The 14,058-nt window shown below is 45.7% G+C and overlaps 6 protein-coding genes across 6 annotated transcripts; 2 read left to right on the forward strand and 4 right to left on the reverse strand.

Annotated features, from left to right (window-relative positions):
- Nucleotides 1–1,907: 1,907 nt before the first annotated feature.
- DFJ58DRAFT_721136 (uncharacterized protein) lies at nt 1,908–5,648 on the reverse strand (the record flags this gene model as incomplete). The annotated part of the gene is made up of 5 exons (XM_041384771.1): nt 1,908–2,178; nt 2,252–2,442; nt 4,171–5,081; nt 5,134–5,313; nt 5,366–5,648. The coding sequence occupies 5 exons, from the start codon at nt 5,646–5,648 to the stop codon at nt 1,908–1,910; spliced, it is 1,836 nt and encodes a 611-aa protein (XP_041250994.1).
- Nucleotides 5,649–6,420: 772 nt separating this feature from the next.
- On the reverse strand, nt 6,421–7,077 carry DFJ58DRAFT_649377 (uncharacterized protein; the record flags this gene model as incomplete). The annotated part of the gene is made up of 2 exons (XM_041381526.1): nt 6,421–6,846; nt 6,907–7,077. Coding segments are annotated over 2 exons (597 nt in total), but the record flags the coding sequence as incomplete, so codon positions are not given.
- A 1,649-nt stretch (nt 7,078–8,726) lies between these two features.
- Nucleotides 8,727–9,384, reverse strand: DFJ58DRAFT_721138 (uncharacterized protein; the record flags this gene model as incomplete). The annotated part of the gene is made up of 4 exons (XM_041384772.1): nt 8,727–8,844; nt 8,898–9,147; nt 9,202–9,279; nt 9,336–9,384. The coding sequence occupies 4 exons, from the start codon at nt 9,382–9,384 to the stop codon at nt 8,727–8,729; spliced, it is 495 nt and encodes a 164-aa protein (XP_041250996.1).
- A 332-nt stretch (nt 9,385–9,716) lies between these two features.
- Nucleotides 9,717–10,863, forward strand: DFJ58DRAFT_721139 (uncharacterized protein; the record flags this gene model as incomplete). The annotated part of the gene is made up of 4 exons (XM_041384773.1): nt 9,717–10,115; nt 10,486–10,531; nt 10,605–10,725; nt 10,776–10,863. 4 exons carry the CDS (start codon nt 9,717–9,719, stop codon nt 10,861–10,863), a joined length of 654 nt encoding a protein of 217 aa, XP_041250997.1.
- Nucleotides 10,864–10,924: 61 nt separating this feature from the next.
- DFJ58DRAFT_721140 (uncharacterized protein) lies at nt 10,925–11,899 on the forward strand (the record flags this gene model as incomplete). Its single annotated transcript, XM_041384774.1, has 1 exon — nt 10,925–11,899. The coding sequence occupies one exon, from the start codon at nt 10,925–10,927 to the stop codon at nt 11,897–11,899; it is 975 nt and encodes a 324-aa protein (XP_041250998.1).
- Nucleotides 11,900–13,530: 1,631 nt separating this feature from the next.
- DFJ58DRAFT_721141 (uncharacterized protein) lies at nt 13,531–13,765 on the reverse strand (the record flags this gene model as incomplete). Its single annotated transcript, XM_041384775.1, has 2 exons — nt 13,531–13,579; nt 13,632–13,765. The coding sequence occupies 2 exons, from the start codon at nt 13,763–13,765 to the stop codon at nt 13,531–13,533; spliced, it is 183 nt and encodes a 60-aa protein (XP_041250999.1).
- Nucleotides 13,766–14,058: the final 293 nt, after the last annotated feature.

The following is a 14,058-nucleotide window of genomic DNA, read 5'->3' on the forward strand; positions in this document are numbered from 1 at the left end:
GACTGCAGGACATGGGTTTGCATTTTTCAGCAAACAAACCGAAATTTCTCACGAGGTACCTTACGCACTTGGTTAAGTTGGTTCCGACTCATCATAGCCCTATAGATCACTCACACATCGGAGTCCCAGCTATATTTCAATGAGCTTTAGATCGAATGTTTTACATCAATTGTATACTCACTGGGTATTTTAATTCACGTCGCTATAGGAATTCAAGACTACTGACTGAGTTTATGCCTACTAGTCATGTTCCTGCTAATTGAGTTGGTCTACTAGGAGGACAGACCGCCTTATGGATGCAAAACCCTGAGGTAGTATCTCATGCTTGAACATTGAAGGGTTCCGCCACCCCTGGCAATATTGTACCGACAGGCTCAACAGCGAATGGAATGGATACACGATATTCGATTTTCGTGAGTCGTGATTTTGCTTCATATCGTCGATGCGATTAATTTCCATGCTAGCTAGTCTAGGGTGCTACTCGCTATCGATATCAGCTTTCTTGCTGTCCCATTCATCCAGACTTAGATGTCCGTATTATATTTCAACTGTGTACCGTGAAATCATTAGTGGTCACACTAGTCTTTGCTAGACAGGTTAATGATGACTGGCAATAGCAGGTCTGTTGAACGCGTGGCGGGTTTGCCTCCGCTTGAATTTTATTCTTTACGTCCGCCAGGCGTCGTTCAAAAGTTTTATCGCATGCCTTGCCCTGATGCTCAGTCTGCCGTTTGTATTTCCGATTTGATAGTGCGTGTCTAGTGAACTACTGTATGATAGTGACAACATAATCATATTATTTACTGCAGCATTGTCTATTGTGATTTCCCGCACTTTGAACTCGCATATTTGCCATAGTCATTCTTGTGATATGGCCCACACTGGCTGCCCACATTAGCACCCTGAGTAATTGAACGATGTTTCAGGCTATACATCTGAACCGGTATCTCTTTGGATTGTCAGGGATCACATCTTACGTCTAATCGTACTGTGATTTTTATAGCATCTACAGTTGCATAATCCGACGTCCTTGAATGACTGTTGATCTCAATCTACGTAAGTCGTAGTACGAGTGCATGGATTATTGTCGACCGATATTCATGTAGACCAACGTTGCAACAGGGAATGGCTCGTGAACCGGTCAACAGTCTGCGGTTGCACGGGGTCACGAGATCTTGGAAACAATTCGAAAACAATTCTCCGGTTCATGAGAGACAGACAGAGGCCGCGAAACCTTGCCATCCAGTGCACTCCGCGCCGTTGTACAGCTTTATGATAGACCACCACAACGTCAGTCAGACCCTGAATTTTCACAATACCCTGTAGGTATAATGAATCAATACCTAGTATTGTAGAAGGCTGATGTTATATCAGAGCCTGTGGTCCATAGACCATGATATATCAACTCCATCACCTTTCCCGCTGCCTGTCCCGTGATGTATCACTGTCTATGTGATACATCAAGTCTGTCCTGCAATGTATCACCTTCCTAGAGCCTCACGTGATATATCACCAGTTTGTGTGATGTATTCCTTCAAAAACTTGCGTGATATATCACGTCCAAAGCCCACGAGGCCTGCATGATATATCATTAATTTGCGTGATGTATTACCTTCAAAGCTTGTAAAGCTTGCGTGATACATCACTTTTAAAGTTTGCAAGACTCGCGTGATATATCATTAGTTTGGGTATTTAATGTATCACCTTGAATTCAAAGCTTGTGAGGCTCGTGTGATATATCACCGGTTTGTGTGATGCATCACCTTGGAAGCTCTACAAGAGACTCGTGTGATATATTACTTGTGAACGGGGTTTGCGCATAATATTGCCTTCAAAGCTTGCATGATATATCACTTGTAAATACACAGTAGGTTATATACTCGTCCTCGAGGGGAATTGGGGTTTAACTAGGAATGAAGATCAACTACGAAGGGAGCTTGCCATGAAGGGTTGGCTGCCCACACAGATTTGAAGTGGACAGCCATTGTGCGGCGAAGATTGGCCTGGCATTGAGCATAAGCAAGCGTGCCCTCTCTGGCTTGGAGTGAGTTAAAAGCACGTCGTGGACCTTGCATGTCCCACCAGCCAGCGTGCCAGTCAAAGAATGCAATGATGCGGCGCATTTCCTCGCGCAGTAACTCCACTTCTTCCTCCCAGCGGTGAGCTCGCGCTCGCACCCTACACCATTCAACACGTAGTGCTATAAAACAGTCAGGTCAGTGAGGAGCATGAGTGATTAGAGCCTACTTACAGTCCTGCAGCCCTAGCTCGTTGCTGTTGGAGCCTGAGGTCTTCCAAATCCATGATATATTTTGCTGCCCCACCGTTCAGCCATCGTTGTGTTTGAGTGGTACCGCATCCTTTTGCTTGTCGAGCGGCTTGAGGCTCCTCTCCCATTCGTCGTTCTTGCCCAGCCTTGATACCAGATTCAGAAGCGCCCCTCTGTTAAGACCGTACTCAAGTAGTATTGGATCCGAAGGGCTTCGGCCTCAGCTTGTGCGCTGTGCCCCTTTCCCGAGTCTTGCCCCTTATTTCAGAGTGCTAGAGTATCGCGTATATTGAGATGGATAAGTCTCGTAATGGATCCGTTAAGGCTTCCAGATATTGAATGTATATAGAAACGGCTAATCCGGATCAGATCTGAACTAGAAACTAACGGGCGAGGACTGTCCAAAGACAGAGACGGATATATAGACTATAGGAATCAATCCTAAGCCTCGGAGTAGACAAGAGTATCGTACTCAAGTCCGGACGGATAACAGATGGACTTAGAGTCCAGACAGAATGAGTGCAATCTAAGATGATATTCGAACTGATCTACTACAGCGCATGTACAAGGGTTTATATACTACGGATAACTAACAGAATGATCAATAAGCAAGGACACAAGGCTATGTACGAAGTATAAGCAAAGTATGTGTACAGCATATCGGTAAGTTGGATGGATAACGAATCATAACCGGGAATGAAGTCTAAGCTAAAGCGGATCAGTAAGTGTAGCGGATCAGTAAGCATAACGGAAGTAAAGGATAACTGGTATACCGGTGTACAGGAATGCCAAAAGGAGATGAACAATAGTTAGAGTTATATGAACAGGACATGAAACAAGGATTAGATCGGATCTGTGGACCGGACGATGGATATGTCCATCGGATCTGGATCGGATCTGAGATCCGGATCTTCGGATCTGTACCTGGGAATATGGTATATGACACCCTCTAGAGTTAATACTTAACTGATAAGGCATCAATGCGATGTTCAGCGTTAGTGATGATTCCGTTGGCTTGGGTATTTGCTCGCTGTCCTCGGATAAATGTGTCCTTATACTTGTACAGGTGGTATCACAGGTTGAGCACAGTGCAGAGGTCATTGAGTGTGTCATATGCCTGAGCTTGATGTAACTCCCACTTGTGTTCAAGCAAGCGGTCGTCACACGGTACTCAATGGGATAGAGAGGACGGCAGGAACAGGTTTATGTTGTGAACCTTGGCTTCAGTGGCAATGTCATCCGGCGAGTGCAGGCGGGAGATGCCAGGCATGTACAACAACTGCACTCGGCCCCATGTGTCAATGCGTCAGCGAAGAGCATTCACCCGCTGTAAGAGCTTGCCCTTCTGAATATCTGTAGCGTGTTGTCCAACCACCCTGGCATCAAATTCAAGACGGCGCCTAGAATAGAGTCAGTTTGTGATCCAGCAAAGTTCAGAAATCTCAATGCAACTGTTGATCTTCTAGTTCTAATCCTGATGAAATCAGCACCGATGGCGAGATATCATTGTGCAGGGACACTTTTTTTTTTTTTTTTCATTGTTTATTGTCCGTTGGGGCCATGCCCTATGGTAGACAAAACATACAAGTATTCTACTGTTTTTATGGACTATATACTTCTTTCGGGTGTGTGGTGTACAATCATTGGTCCAGGCGTGGTGTGAGAACGTTTAAGGCCAGCTAAAGGCGATATGGTATAGGAAAATGGGTGCGCTTGTTCATTCTTTGTCTTCTTCATCATCTGCTGGTGGCGTTACATCACCGAATGTCTGCTCTAGCCTTCGTGTGCTCATGATGAAGCGTAGCAGTGGTTTGACACATTTCTTGTGGTTCAGGAGGTTCTTGAGATGACTAGCTTGAGGGCCTAACTCGTTGTGGAGCGCTAATCGTTGTCTCGTGTACTTTGGGCATGCTAGAATAAAATGGTGGACGGTCTCTTCTCGTTGGAGGCATTGTTAGCAGGTAGGGCTGGGGACTTTCGTGATGCGGTGAAGGTGTTTGTTCAATGGTGTGTGCCCTGTACGGAGTTGGAACAATAGTGAGGAGTGGCGTCTTGGCAGCTGTTCCACTAGCATGGAGAAATGTTTCGATGGGGCTGTCGCGTCGAGTTCGTGGAGGTGCTTGTATCTTGGTGAGTTCTTCATGATAGTTGCTGCTTCGTCTTTGATCTCTTTCATGAACCTTTGTTTCAAGGCCGATTTGCTGATGGGGAGGGTGGCGATTGCACCAGTTGCGTGACTTTAGGGATTTTGGGATGGCGTGGGGTTCGCTGTTGTCTCCTCGCACAGCTAACTTTGCCTGCTCATCGGCTGCTTCATTGCTGGGGATCCCCTGGTGTCCTGGTGTCCATCTTACTTTCAGTTTGCGATTGTCTTGCGCGGGGATTAGCTTGCGCAGGTCGTTGTGGAATATGTCCATAAGATAGTGGCCTGGTTTGGACACGAAGGCGTTGGTGGCGCTGATGGCTGCCTGGTTGTCGACCCTGAGGGCCATGGTTCCTCCTCCTCCTTCCTCCCTCAGTAGCTCGACTGCTAGTATCATCCCTACTATTTCTCCCTCGTAGACTGTGTGCTCTTGGTCATTTCCCAGGTGAAACCGCTTCTCCTTTACTGCTTCGCCTCCTCTCATTAGGACCGCTGCTCCTCCTACCCCTCCATCTACTGCTGATCCATCAGAGTAGGCCTGCAAGTCTTCTTCTGCCTCGGCGTCGTTTGCGATAGCTGTTTCCATGTGCAGGGACACATTGTTACCGCGCTCAATCTCTGTGGCCTCTGCCATTGATATGGCCAGACGAACAGCAGCCTGAGTCATTGCTGTTGAAAACACCATCAGCATCTTAAAATGTGTTGAATAGAATGTACATACTTGTCGTAGCTCTGTCTTCAAATGGGTTTGGTCGTGAACGGTCTTCCTCCCATGCCTCAATGTCCTTCCTCCATGCGGCTAGCTCATCTGTGGCAAGAGAAGCCTCAAAATTGGTGAGATCGTTGACACGTTCTTGGACCTCAATCAATGCGAATTTGTACTTGCGATGGAAAATTAAACCTGCAAGACAGAAACTATGAGTTCAGATAATAGTGAGAGGCCAAAAACTCACCCATTGCGCATATCTTCTTCCAGTTCCAATCATTGAAGTGGTCGTCCAAGGTATCACGCCTTGAACCAGGACCCATTTCGCATGTGCTCGTAGCAATGGGGTTTATGTCCGCCCACCCTCGCTCCGGAGCTTCACCATCCGTGCGACCAACACCCTTGATGAAATTGAAGGAAAAGGAAGTCTGGCATTTGGCGATGTGGGCTGGCAGGTGAAATTTCGGTACAAGAAAGATGATGGACTTTTCGTGGTGCTTGATGTGGTACTGGTGTGGGAAAGCGGACATACACGTCCAGATGTGCTTGCTCCATTGGCAAGCGATGTTGTATGATATATTTAAAGCCATTATGTCTGAAGACTGCATGCTTGACAAAAATAAATAATCCATATTAAGGTACCTGTATTGCGCTGTTAATAACAATATGACTAGAAAGTGAACAGTGTGCACCGTTCGCCCTTTTGCAAGTCGCCAATGGAGCAGGGCCATTTGAAATTGTGTCGCGCACAATCGATAGTACCAGCACCAATGGCTGCAAGCCCACACGAGACTCTTGCATCTGCGAGATTTACCGCATTGTGACTGGAACATGAACTCATCTGCATAGAGTTATCCTTAGTGCCCAGGATGAATAGAATGATGTACTTACCTCCTGGACAGCTCATGCTTGTGAACTGATAAAACCTTTGTAGGCCTTTTCCTCTACAAAAAATGCATATCTGTGGTTAAGACCAGGATCAACGGTGTCTGAAGAGATGTTATGGTGAGCCAGACGAAAATTGGCATCAATGGCCAGAAATAAAGCATATATAAATCTGGATCTGTGTGAGAGTGAAGTCGGATGAAAAGATGTTAATTGTACATACCGTATTTCAGATGGCGCATTTTCCCATCCATCTGGCAGATTCTTGCCTGCATGGGGACATGCAGGACATAAAACAGCACATGCACCTTGTTCGGTTGCTGCGATACCTTCGGGGTGATGACCTTGACCAGCGCGTTGCATCTGCTTGATGAACCGCCACTCTCGCATCATGCGCAACATAGATTCATAATGATCCTAGGATGTAAGATGACAGGTCGAAAGAGAACTAGAATTAACATTAGCACATACCTTTGGTACATGAATTCCTGTATTGTCTGTCAAACGGGCAGCTGTTTTGTAAAATTTGTATGCGGAAACTTTGGACTTGAAAGATAGCATTTGAAAGTATTCGAGTGACCGAAATGTCGCGGCTGTTTTGGGATCAACAGTTGTTGCAGGAAAGAGACGAACACATAGTAGTTGAGTGATGTGTGGCTGAGCAGAAGCGCATCCGCAGAAGTCTAGCCCCACTTCATAGATACCATTGTAGTCGATGATAATGAAGTTGTCGTTGAAAGCCGAGAGTGGGTTGTTGCAACAAACACCAGAGGTGTGTCCAAGTTGCAAACGGATCCCCATGGACTTTGAGGTAATGCCGTGGAATGAGATGCTGTCCCAACACTAAGTTTTAAGCACAGAAGAGTCAGTTGATGTAAGGAATGCGAGTATCTATGTACATACCTCCATTTTGTGAAATGGCTGTCTTTCATGAACACGGACCATACACAGATGACAGAACAACTCAGTACCGTGACAATCCTGACAACGATATATCGCAGCTTCCTCACCGCAAACACACATCTCTTGTGAATAGTCGCCCCGACCCTCCAGACGAAGGAATTCCTCCAAGAATAAGTCGGCATCGGATTCCCACAAACGCAGGGCCTCACCCTGAACTACAGTGCATTTTTGCTTGGTGAATTCTACAAACTCCGGCGTGTCATTTTGAAGGTTATCGGGGAAATTGTCAAGAGTTGTGAAGTCAAACTCTGTAGTCTCCAGTAGGAAGTTGGAATCTCCCCGACAGCGTTTCCCTGGAGAATTTGGAACTGTGTAGTAGGTTGAAGAGACATTCACAATCGCCCACTGTGTCCTGTTTCAAAACTGCTGTGCTTGCGTTGTTGAACATCACGAGTGTGTTGAGGCGCATCATTGGTGTCGTTATTCACTGCTTTTGAAGCAGCAGTATTGTGCGCATAGAAATTGCGCTGGTATTGCTTCAGGTTTCGCTGTCTCTGGCCTCCAACCATTTGTTGTCGGTGTTAGTGAGACGCAGTTCGGAAATTCAGGTTGTTTACATCAAGACTTGTGTGATATATCAACTGGCGCAGTCTGCCAAACGAGTGAGTCGGTGAACATTGCCTCGTCATAAGCTTCAACACCTCCTTGGTCTATAAGTGATATGATCTCCTTCTCTGTTGCAAGCCGTCTCCCCATCAAGTCCACCAGCTCCTGGCTCTGCTTCAACAAGAGGTGATATCCAGTCCCATATGTACATCCAAGTCGTTGCACAGCATCATGTAACTCAGTAGTGCGCCCTTGCAGACCCAGCATAGCAACACATACATCATTCAACTCAGGGTGTATCACACTCCAACCCTCATCACTCACTCTCTGTAGCACTGCGATAATGCGAGATTGCATGCTGCGTGCCTCGGGAACACCAGACTTGTACCCAAGTTCAGTGCCGAGTTGGTCTAAGGTGCAAAACAACGCAACAATATCCTGTTTGTGAACATGAAGGTACATACAGAACTTTATATCAAGGAAATACGTACATTGTTAAAGTGACAACGCATGCGCCAACGAGTTCGAGACTTTGCCTGCTCCGTAGTCTTATTTCTAGAAGAAAATAAATAAAATTCATTGAGTATCTTGATAGACCATGACTCTGAGTGATTAAAACTGACTGTTGATAATGTTCTCATTTGCTCTGTAATTGAGCTTTGTGGCGATCTTCTGCAGATTTATGTTTTGGTGCCATTCTGGTGATGATTGGAGGGACAAGGGACATGTAGTAACATACCAGTAAGTTAGTGTAAACAACTCACTGTATTGCTTGGTGGCATTTGAGCCACACTTTGGGATAGACATGTACTACAGTGATAGTAGATAATATAAATTCAAATCGCCCTATTTTTGTTGCAGATGACTCGGTTCATGTCCTGCTGGATACTGGCAGGATGGTGGTGAGCTGGTAGGTAAGTGTCTCGAAGAAATACAACAGCATTTGCTTGCACAAGAGAATGCTTTCGACATTCAGAGCTGTTGCATTTGGCAGCGTGATATATCATCAGTCTTGCAAGAATCACTCTCGGCATGCTGAACCGAGCTTAAAGCTTATCGGATGACGTTGCTTGTGAGGCCTGGACTCGCGTGTTTGATTCAAATGTAGGTATATACAAGTGATCGACTATGTAACAACGAAACAATTGATCCAGTGGAACCTTTTCATTGGGGACACCCCATAATATTTTAAGTTTGCAGTGACAAATAGTACATCAGACCACCTCGCCACACCACATCGCCAAAGCAAGCCTGAAATGATCCTTCACTTCACCGAGTGTGGTGAAGTAATGGATAGATGTACCTGGGGCATGAACTACATGTGCAGTAGATCTATGAATAGTCAGATGTGGTTCAGATCAAAAGCAAAAAAAAAAACGGCTTACATTTCACTGTATAGCCCCACACCACAATGACTAGTGGTCATGAACCAGTTAAATTCAAGAGCGGGGTCAACGTCCGCGAGTGTTTCAGTGTCACTCCTGCTCATGCTAGACTCTTCCCCATGTTCGGAAGAGGAATTGTCGAGATCGTCAGCAGCAGCCGCCCCAGGGCCAATCCAAATATCACTAATGGAAAGTTCTGAGGAGGTGTCCTCCTCTTTGGCCGGGGAGCAGTCTTCTGGGCTATGAGAGACTGCACGATTCGTGAGTAAAATTAAAGAGGAGAATGTAGGCAAGTTCACCATACCATCTCGTGTATGGACTGGGCATGGCTCATCTTCAGGACGGTAAGGCCATCCATATGGTTTTGGTGATGACGGGGGAACTGCGTGAAATGCAATGGTGAGCAAGCACTTTGGTGATATCATAAAACAAACTTACCATGACCGCTTTGTACCAAATGTATGGCCTCGATGAACTGCTCCATCATGAAGCATGGATGGCGGAGCATTTGTACATGCTGGTTGTGGCAGCATCTAACATTGGAGGCGTCTTGGTTCATGTTTAAGAGGTACCGGGTCAGTTCGAGAGCAAAAAAACAAGGTATTTGTACCACTCACTCGTTGATTGGTATTGCTTGGTTGTGAATATGACCAGATCCATTGAGGAAAAAACACTTTGTGGCTGAGTAAGAAAAGTAAATGTCAGTAGGTCAAGTCGGCACTGCAGTGTGGCCCTGTATGAAACCGAGTGAAAAAAAAAACTAGTGGTGAGTGAGTGAGATACCAAGTATAAAAAACAGATACTCACCCTCACATCTAGATGGCGCCCCTGAGATGGACAAGCGCAGAGCAGTTGCTCTGGCTTCAGAACGAGATGCCTGGATACCTGCAAATGCAGAAAGAGAAGAAATTGTCTCGATTCTTTGATGCATTGTTCCCTAGGTGGTTCAGCGACTTTCCAGAAGAGACAGAACTAAACGGCAGCCCACCTTGTGACACAAATGCTGGCATCAATGAGCCCAACGGTGCAGACATCAATGAGCCCAGCGGTGCAGACATCAATGAGCCCAGCAGTGCAGACATCAATGAGCCCAGCGGTGCAGGCATCGAGTCTGTGATCGAGACAGCGCAGCTCGATTCCTTGAATGCAACCGATTCAGTTGAACAAGAAGACAACCAATCCAACTCACCTCCAATTCGAGCAGCAGAACGACGCAAAGTATGTGGTGTTTGCATGACCTGAGTATAGAATATAACTTGGTTAGAAATTGCGGGAATGGTTCCGAAATAACTCAAAGGGAAAGACAACACCTGGTGGCAGCTCAACCAGTAGAGCCCTGTCTGTACTGCTTGGCCAGCGCGCACGAGGTACTTGAGATCTCAAAGAGATTGAAGTGTATTCCAAGCTGCACTATGAGTCAAAAGTCAAACCATTGGTTTCAGACACTTTAAAAATAATGATGTGCAACCTACCCAAAGGCTTAGTACAGTCCAGCAACACACCACTGAATGCTTTGCAGACGAGTCAGAAAAAGTCAAGCAAGAAATTCGGGAGGAGACTGCACGTCTCAATGCTGCCCGAAGATTAGGCAATGTTGAGGGTCAGCATCCGAGAACAAAGGAAGAAGTCTATTGGTAAGTAAACATGTTTGATTCGTATTACTAAGATACTGATCTCACTCACCACTTATGTAAAGAACAATTCAAGAGCTGCCCTTGATTCTAGGTCAGGTTTTTGAGGAACTCTCAGCATTGACGGGTGGATGGCACTACACCGTTGTCATGGGTGGAGCTGACCCGTTGTGTGAAGGGGACATCATGACGTTGAGGTATGTTTTTCAAATTACCTCTTTGCGACTGTTTGTTGATTCTTCAACAGTTACCACCATGGTAAAACCACAGATGGTCTGAGCTTCAAGGCGTCTACCCCAAACTTTCACGAACAATATCTACTACCATTTGAATGACACCTTGGATCCATCCATGGTAAGTGAAATTCCAAACTACACAACTCAAAATTAATTAATAATGAAAAATACCATAGGTCCATCTTCAAAATGTATATCAGCACCCTTGTCTACCCCAACCTCGTCTCATCTTGCCCCCGTTGACCTCATCTCACTGGACAAATCTCCAAACAAGTCCTCACTTGGAGACAATGTGATATCTGGACCTGTGGTTGATCCTTCTCTGTTGCAAGAACAGGAGGACTTAGTGTTGCTGCAGGATCCTTACAACAACCTGGACTTCAGTGGGTCTGCGGGAGTGAATCAATATGGTGACTGGTTGATGCACGCTAGTAACAGTGACCCAAATCTCCCATCTCCCCATACAGTGATAGACACGCCAATCACTGCTTGGAGAAAGTCAATGGTGCGCAATGAAGACCCGCTCATATCCCCCACCTTCAATCGTGTTCAACAACGAGGTTGGAACACAGTGGGTCCATCAATCAAAGCAGTCCCTCCTTTCCTACCTCGTTCATTGTCGCCACTTCATGCCACCACCTTCTTGCCCCACCCTTCTCCGCTCTTTATGTTTCCTGGACTCAAGGAGGTCGACATGATGCCCACGCTCCAACAACGCAATCCATTACCGTTCAACCAGCCCATGTTGAACTCAGGGCCACGCTCGCCTCCATACCAATCAATTCTGTTACCTTTGCTGCCTGCTATCACACCATTATCCTTGCTTGTATCCACGGTCTCCAAGTCACCGCGTTCCGGGTCCATTGAACATCAACCTTCGCCGGCTTCTCACCAGCCAACACTTCCTGCAATTGGAGGAGTTTCCACTGATAAAACTCCTCCACATAATTCGGAGGCGATGACGGTGTCCACTGACCATCAATCTTCACCAGCTTCTCGCCAGCCATCGCCTCATGCCATTGTAGGCATTTCTCAACCCAATTTGGAGGTGGGGAATGGTATCTTCTTTACCTACCATCTCTGCTGCCTCCAGCAGACGTTCGGGACGTGCACCACAACCTTCTACGCGAGCTGATGGAGCCAATGAAATTGGTGGCCAACATGAAACAAAGCTCATACCAAAAAGAAAGCAGACCAAAGTCCAGCGCAGTGTTGGAGGGTCAAAGAAAAGGTCTCGGAAGTAGCTCTTTTGTGTTTTCAATGTACCTAGCTAGATAGTATCATGTCTTTAAAATGTTGAATCATGCTAGACGCGAAATCATGCCAATGACAACCAGAAGAGAAAATTGATGTGATTGTGCAGCGCTGTTGTGTTAGTGCAGCCCCTCAAGAGCATATACTAGTATTCTACTGATCTACTGAGGACTTTAAGGTAGGTGATATATCATCAAATCTTGAACGTGTACTAATTACTGCAGCTGTAGGAGGCGGGAATATATGATACATCATTGGAATTGCTGCCGTGCTTGAAAATCCATGATATAGTATGTTCTGAGGTATTAAGGTAGGTGATGTATCATCAAAACATGCTGTAACCGTGCATGGGGAGAGGGAATATATGATACATCATAGTAGGTATTGCCGCCGCACTTGAAAATAGTGATATATCAATTATCGCAACCACTGCGGTATAATTGATATATCACGATTTTCAAGTGTTGCGTGACCAGGAGGAGGGAATACATAGTACATCTGATATATGTATCATGGTTGCAAAAATTGATGTATCACTATTTTCAAGCGTGGTGTGACTGGGAGGAGGGAATATTAATACATCTGATATATCAAGGTAAGTAATACATCAAGGCTCTATGGCTGGTAGTATATCCTCTGTAAGCATGATATATCATGGCGCCAGTATGATTGATGTATCACTTTCAGCTGGTAAATACTCAGTGAGTACATGATATATCATGGCGCTATGGTTGATGTATCATTCTCCCACACTTTGTGTCATAGACTGGGATATAACACCTCTCTTCTACTATGAGAGGTATATAATACATCATAATGACAGTATCGCCTGGAATTTTCTCGGCCTTCATCCGACACTCCAACACAAAATCCTTAACATCAGATTCATATAGAGCAGGCTCAGCGTCGTCATGAGCTTTACTGAGAAAATCAGCGACCAATGAGCGCGAGGCAGTACCATCTGCCTTCACGCGAACAGATCAGGCGAAATTTCAATTTCCATCCACAACTCTGCGCAAACGTACTATCTGTGCCTTCACTTCATCAAAGGGCTCGTTCAGGAGTCGTTGAACCAATTCTCCAGTGTCCCATCAGGGCAAATGCTCCACCGAAGGACCAAGACGGCAACTTTTCGACTGCAATCTGATGCTGAATGCTCAAAATTGTGTCGTCGACAGAGGAACTCACGGAAAGGAAATGCTGTGAACATGGCAGCCCTCTCGGGAGAAATAATTTGTTAGCCAATATGAATGAGTTCGCGTACACAGGTAAGAAATGAGTCTTCACGGCCATGATTAGGGATGCCGTGTATCTGTCGCAAGGATTGATTGTCAACTGGACCATATATCATAACAACATCACTGAATTAGGTACGAACACTTCAGTCTGTTGCCGTGGGTCACTAGTGGCATTCAAAAAATTGATGACTAGATCGTTTGCGTGGTGAGAGTACATCTTGTGGTATGAGACCAAAACTTCGGCCCTTTGATGAAAGATCTTGCGATGTCACCATCAAGTCTCGCCATATGGAAGGAGCACAGTATTGAAAGCCAGTCCAGCTCTGCATTGTCAGTGGATGAAGAACAAATTGAATGAAAACCGGCAACGCATACAATTCGTTGGTGCGAATAACGGGGCGAGTAGGGTAATTCGCAGAATGCTTGTCCAGCAACTCTCGCGTGGTGGTTTCGGAGTTTACGATGATCAAGTCGATCCCAAATAAACGGGAGTGAATGATTTTTCCCATGGTTAGGCATGAAATTGAATCCAAACATAACAAGATTCATGACTTGAAAAAAGGCTTTCCATCTAGCCCTGGAATTTTGGGAAAATGGTGGCCCTGGTTCAAACGGACATCTGGTTATCCATATACTAGAAGTTTGCGTCGCCTTGCGGCTAGGAGAGTAATCAGGAAACGGAGTGCGTTCGCTACCAGCATGAGCTCACAGATTCGTTTCATATATTGAGCTGATATCAACGAACATATCAGAAGCAATCAACTGGAGTCCTGTACTTGGACTTACTATAGGTGCTACAGCT

Source organism: Suillus subalutaceus, assembly GCF_016647625.1.
Source record: "Suillus subalutaceus strain FC151 chromosome Unknown DFJ58scaffold_2, whole genome shotgun sequence".
NCBI classification, from domain to species: domain Eukaryota; kingdom Fungi; phylum Basidiomycota; class Agaricomycetes; order Boletales; family Suillaceae; genus Suillus; species Suillus subalutaceus.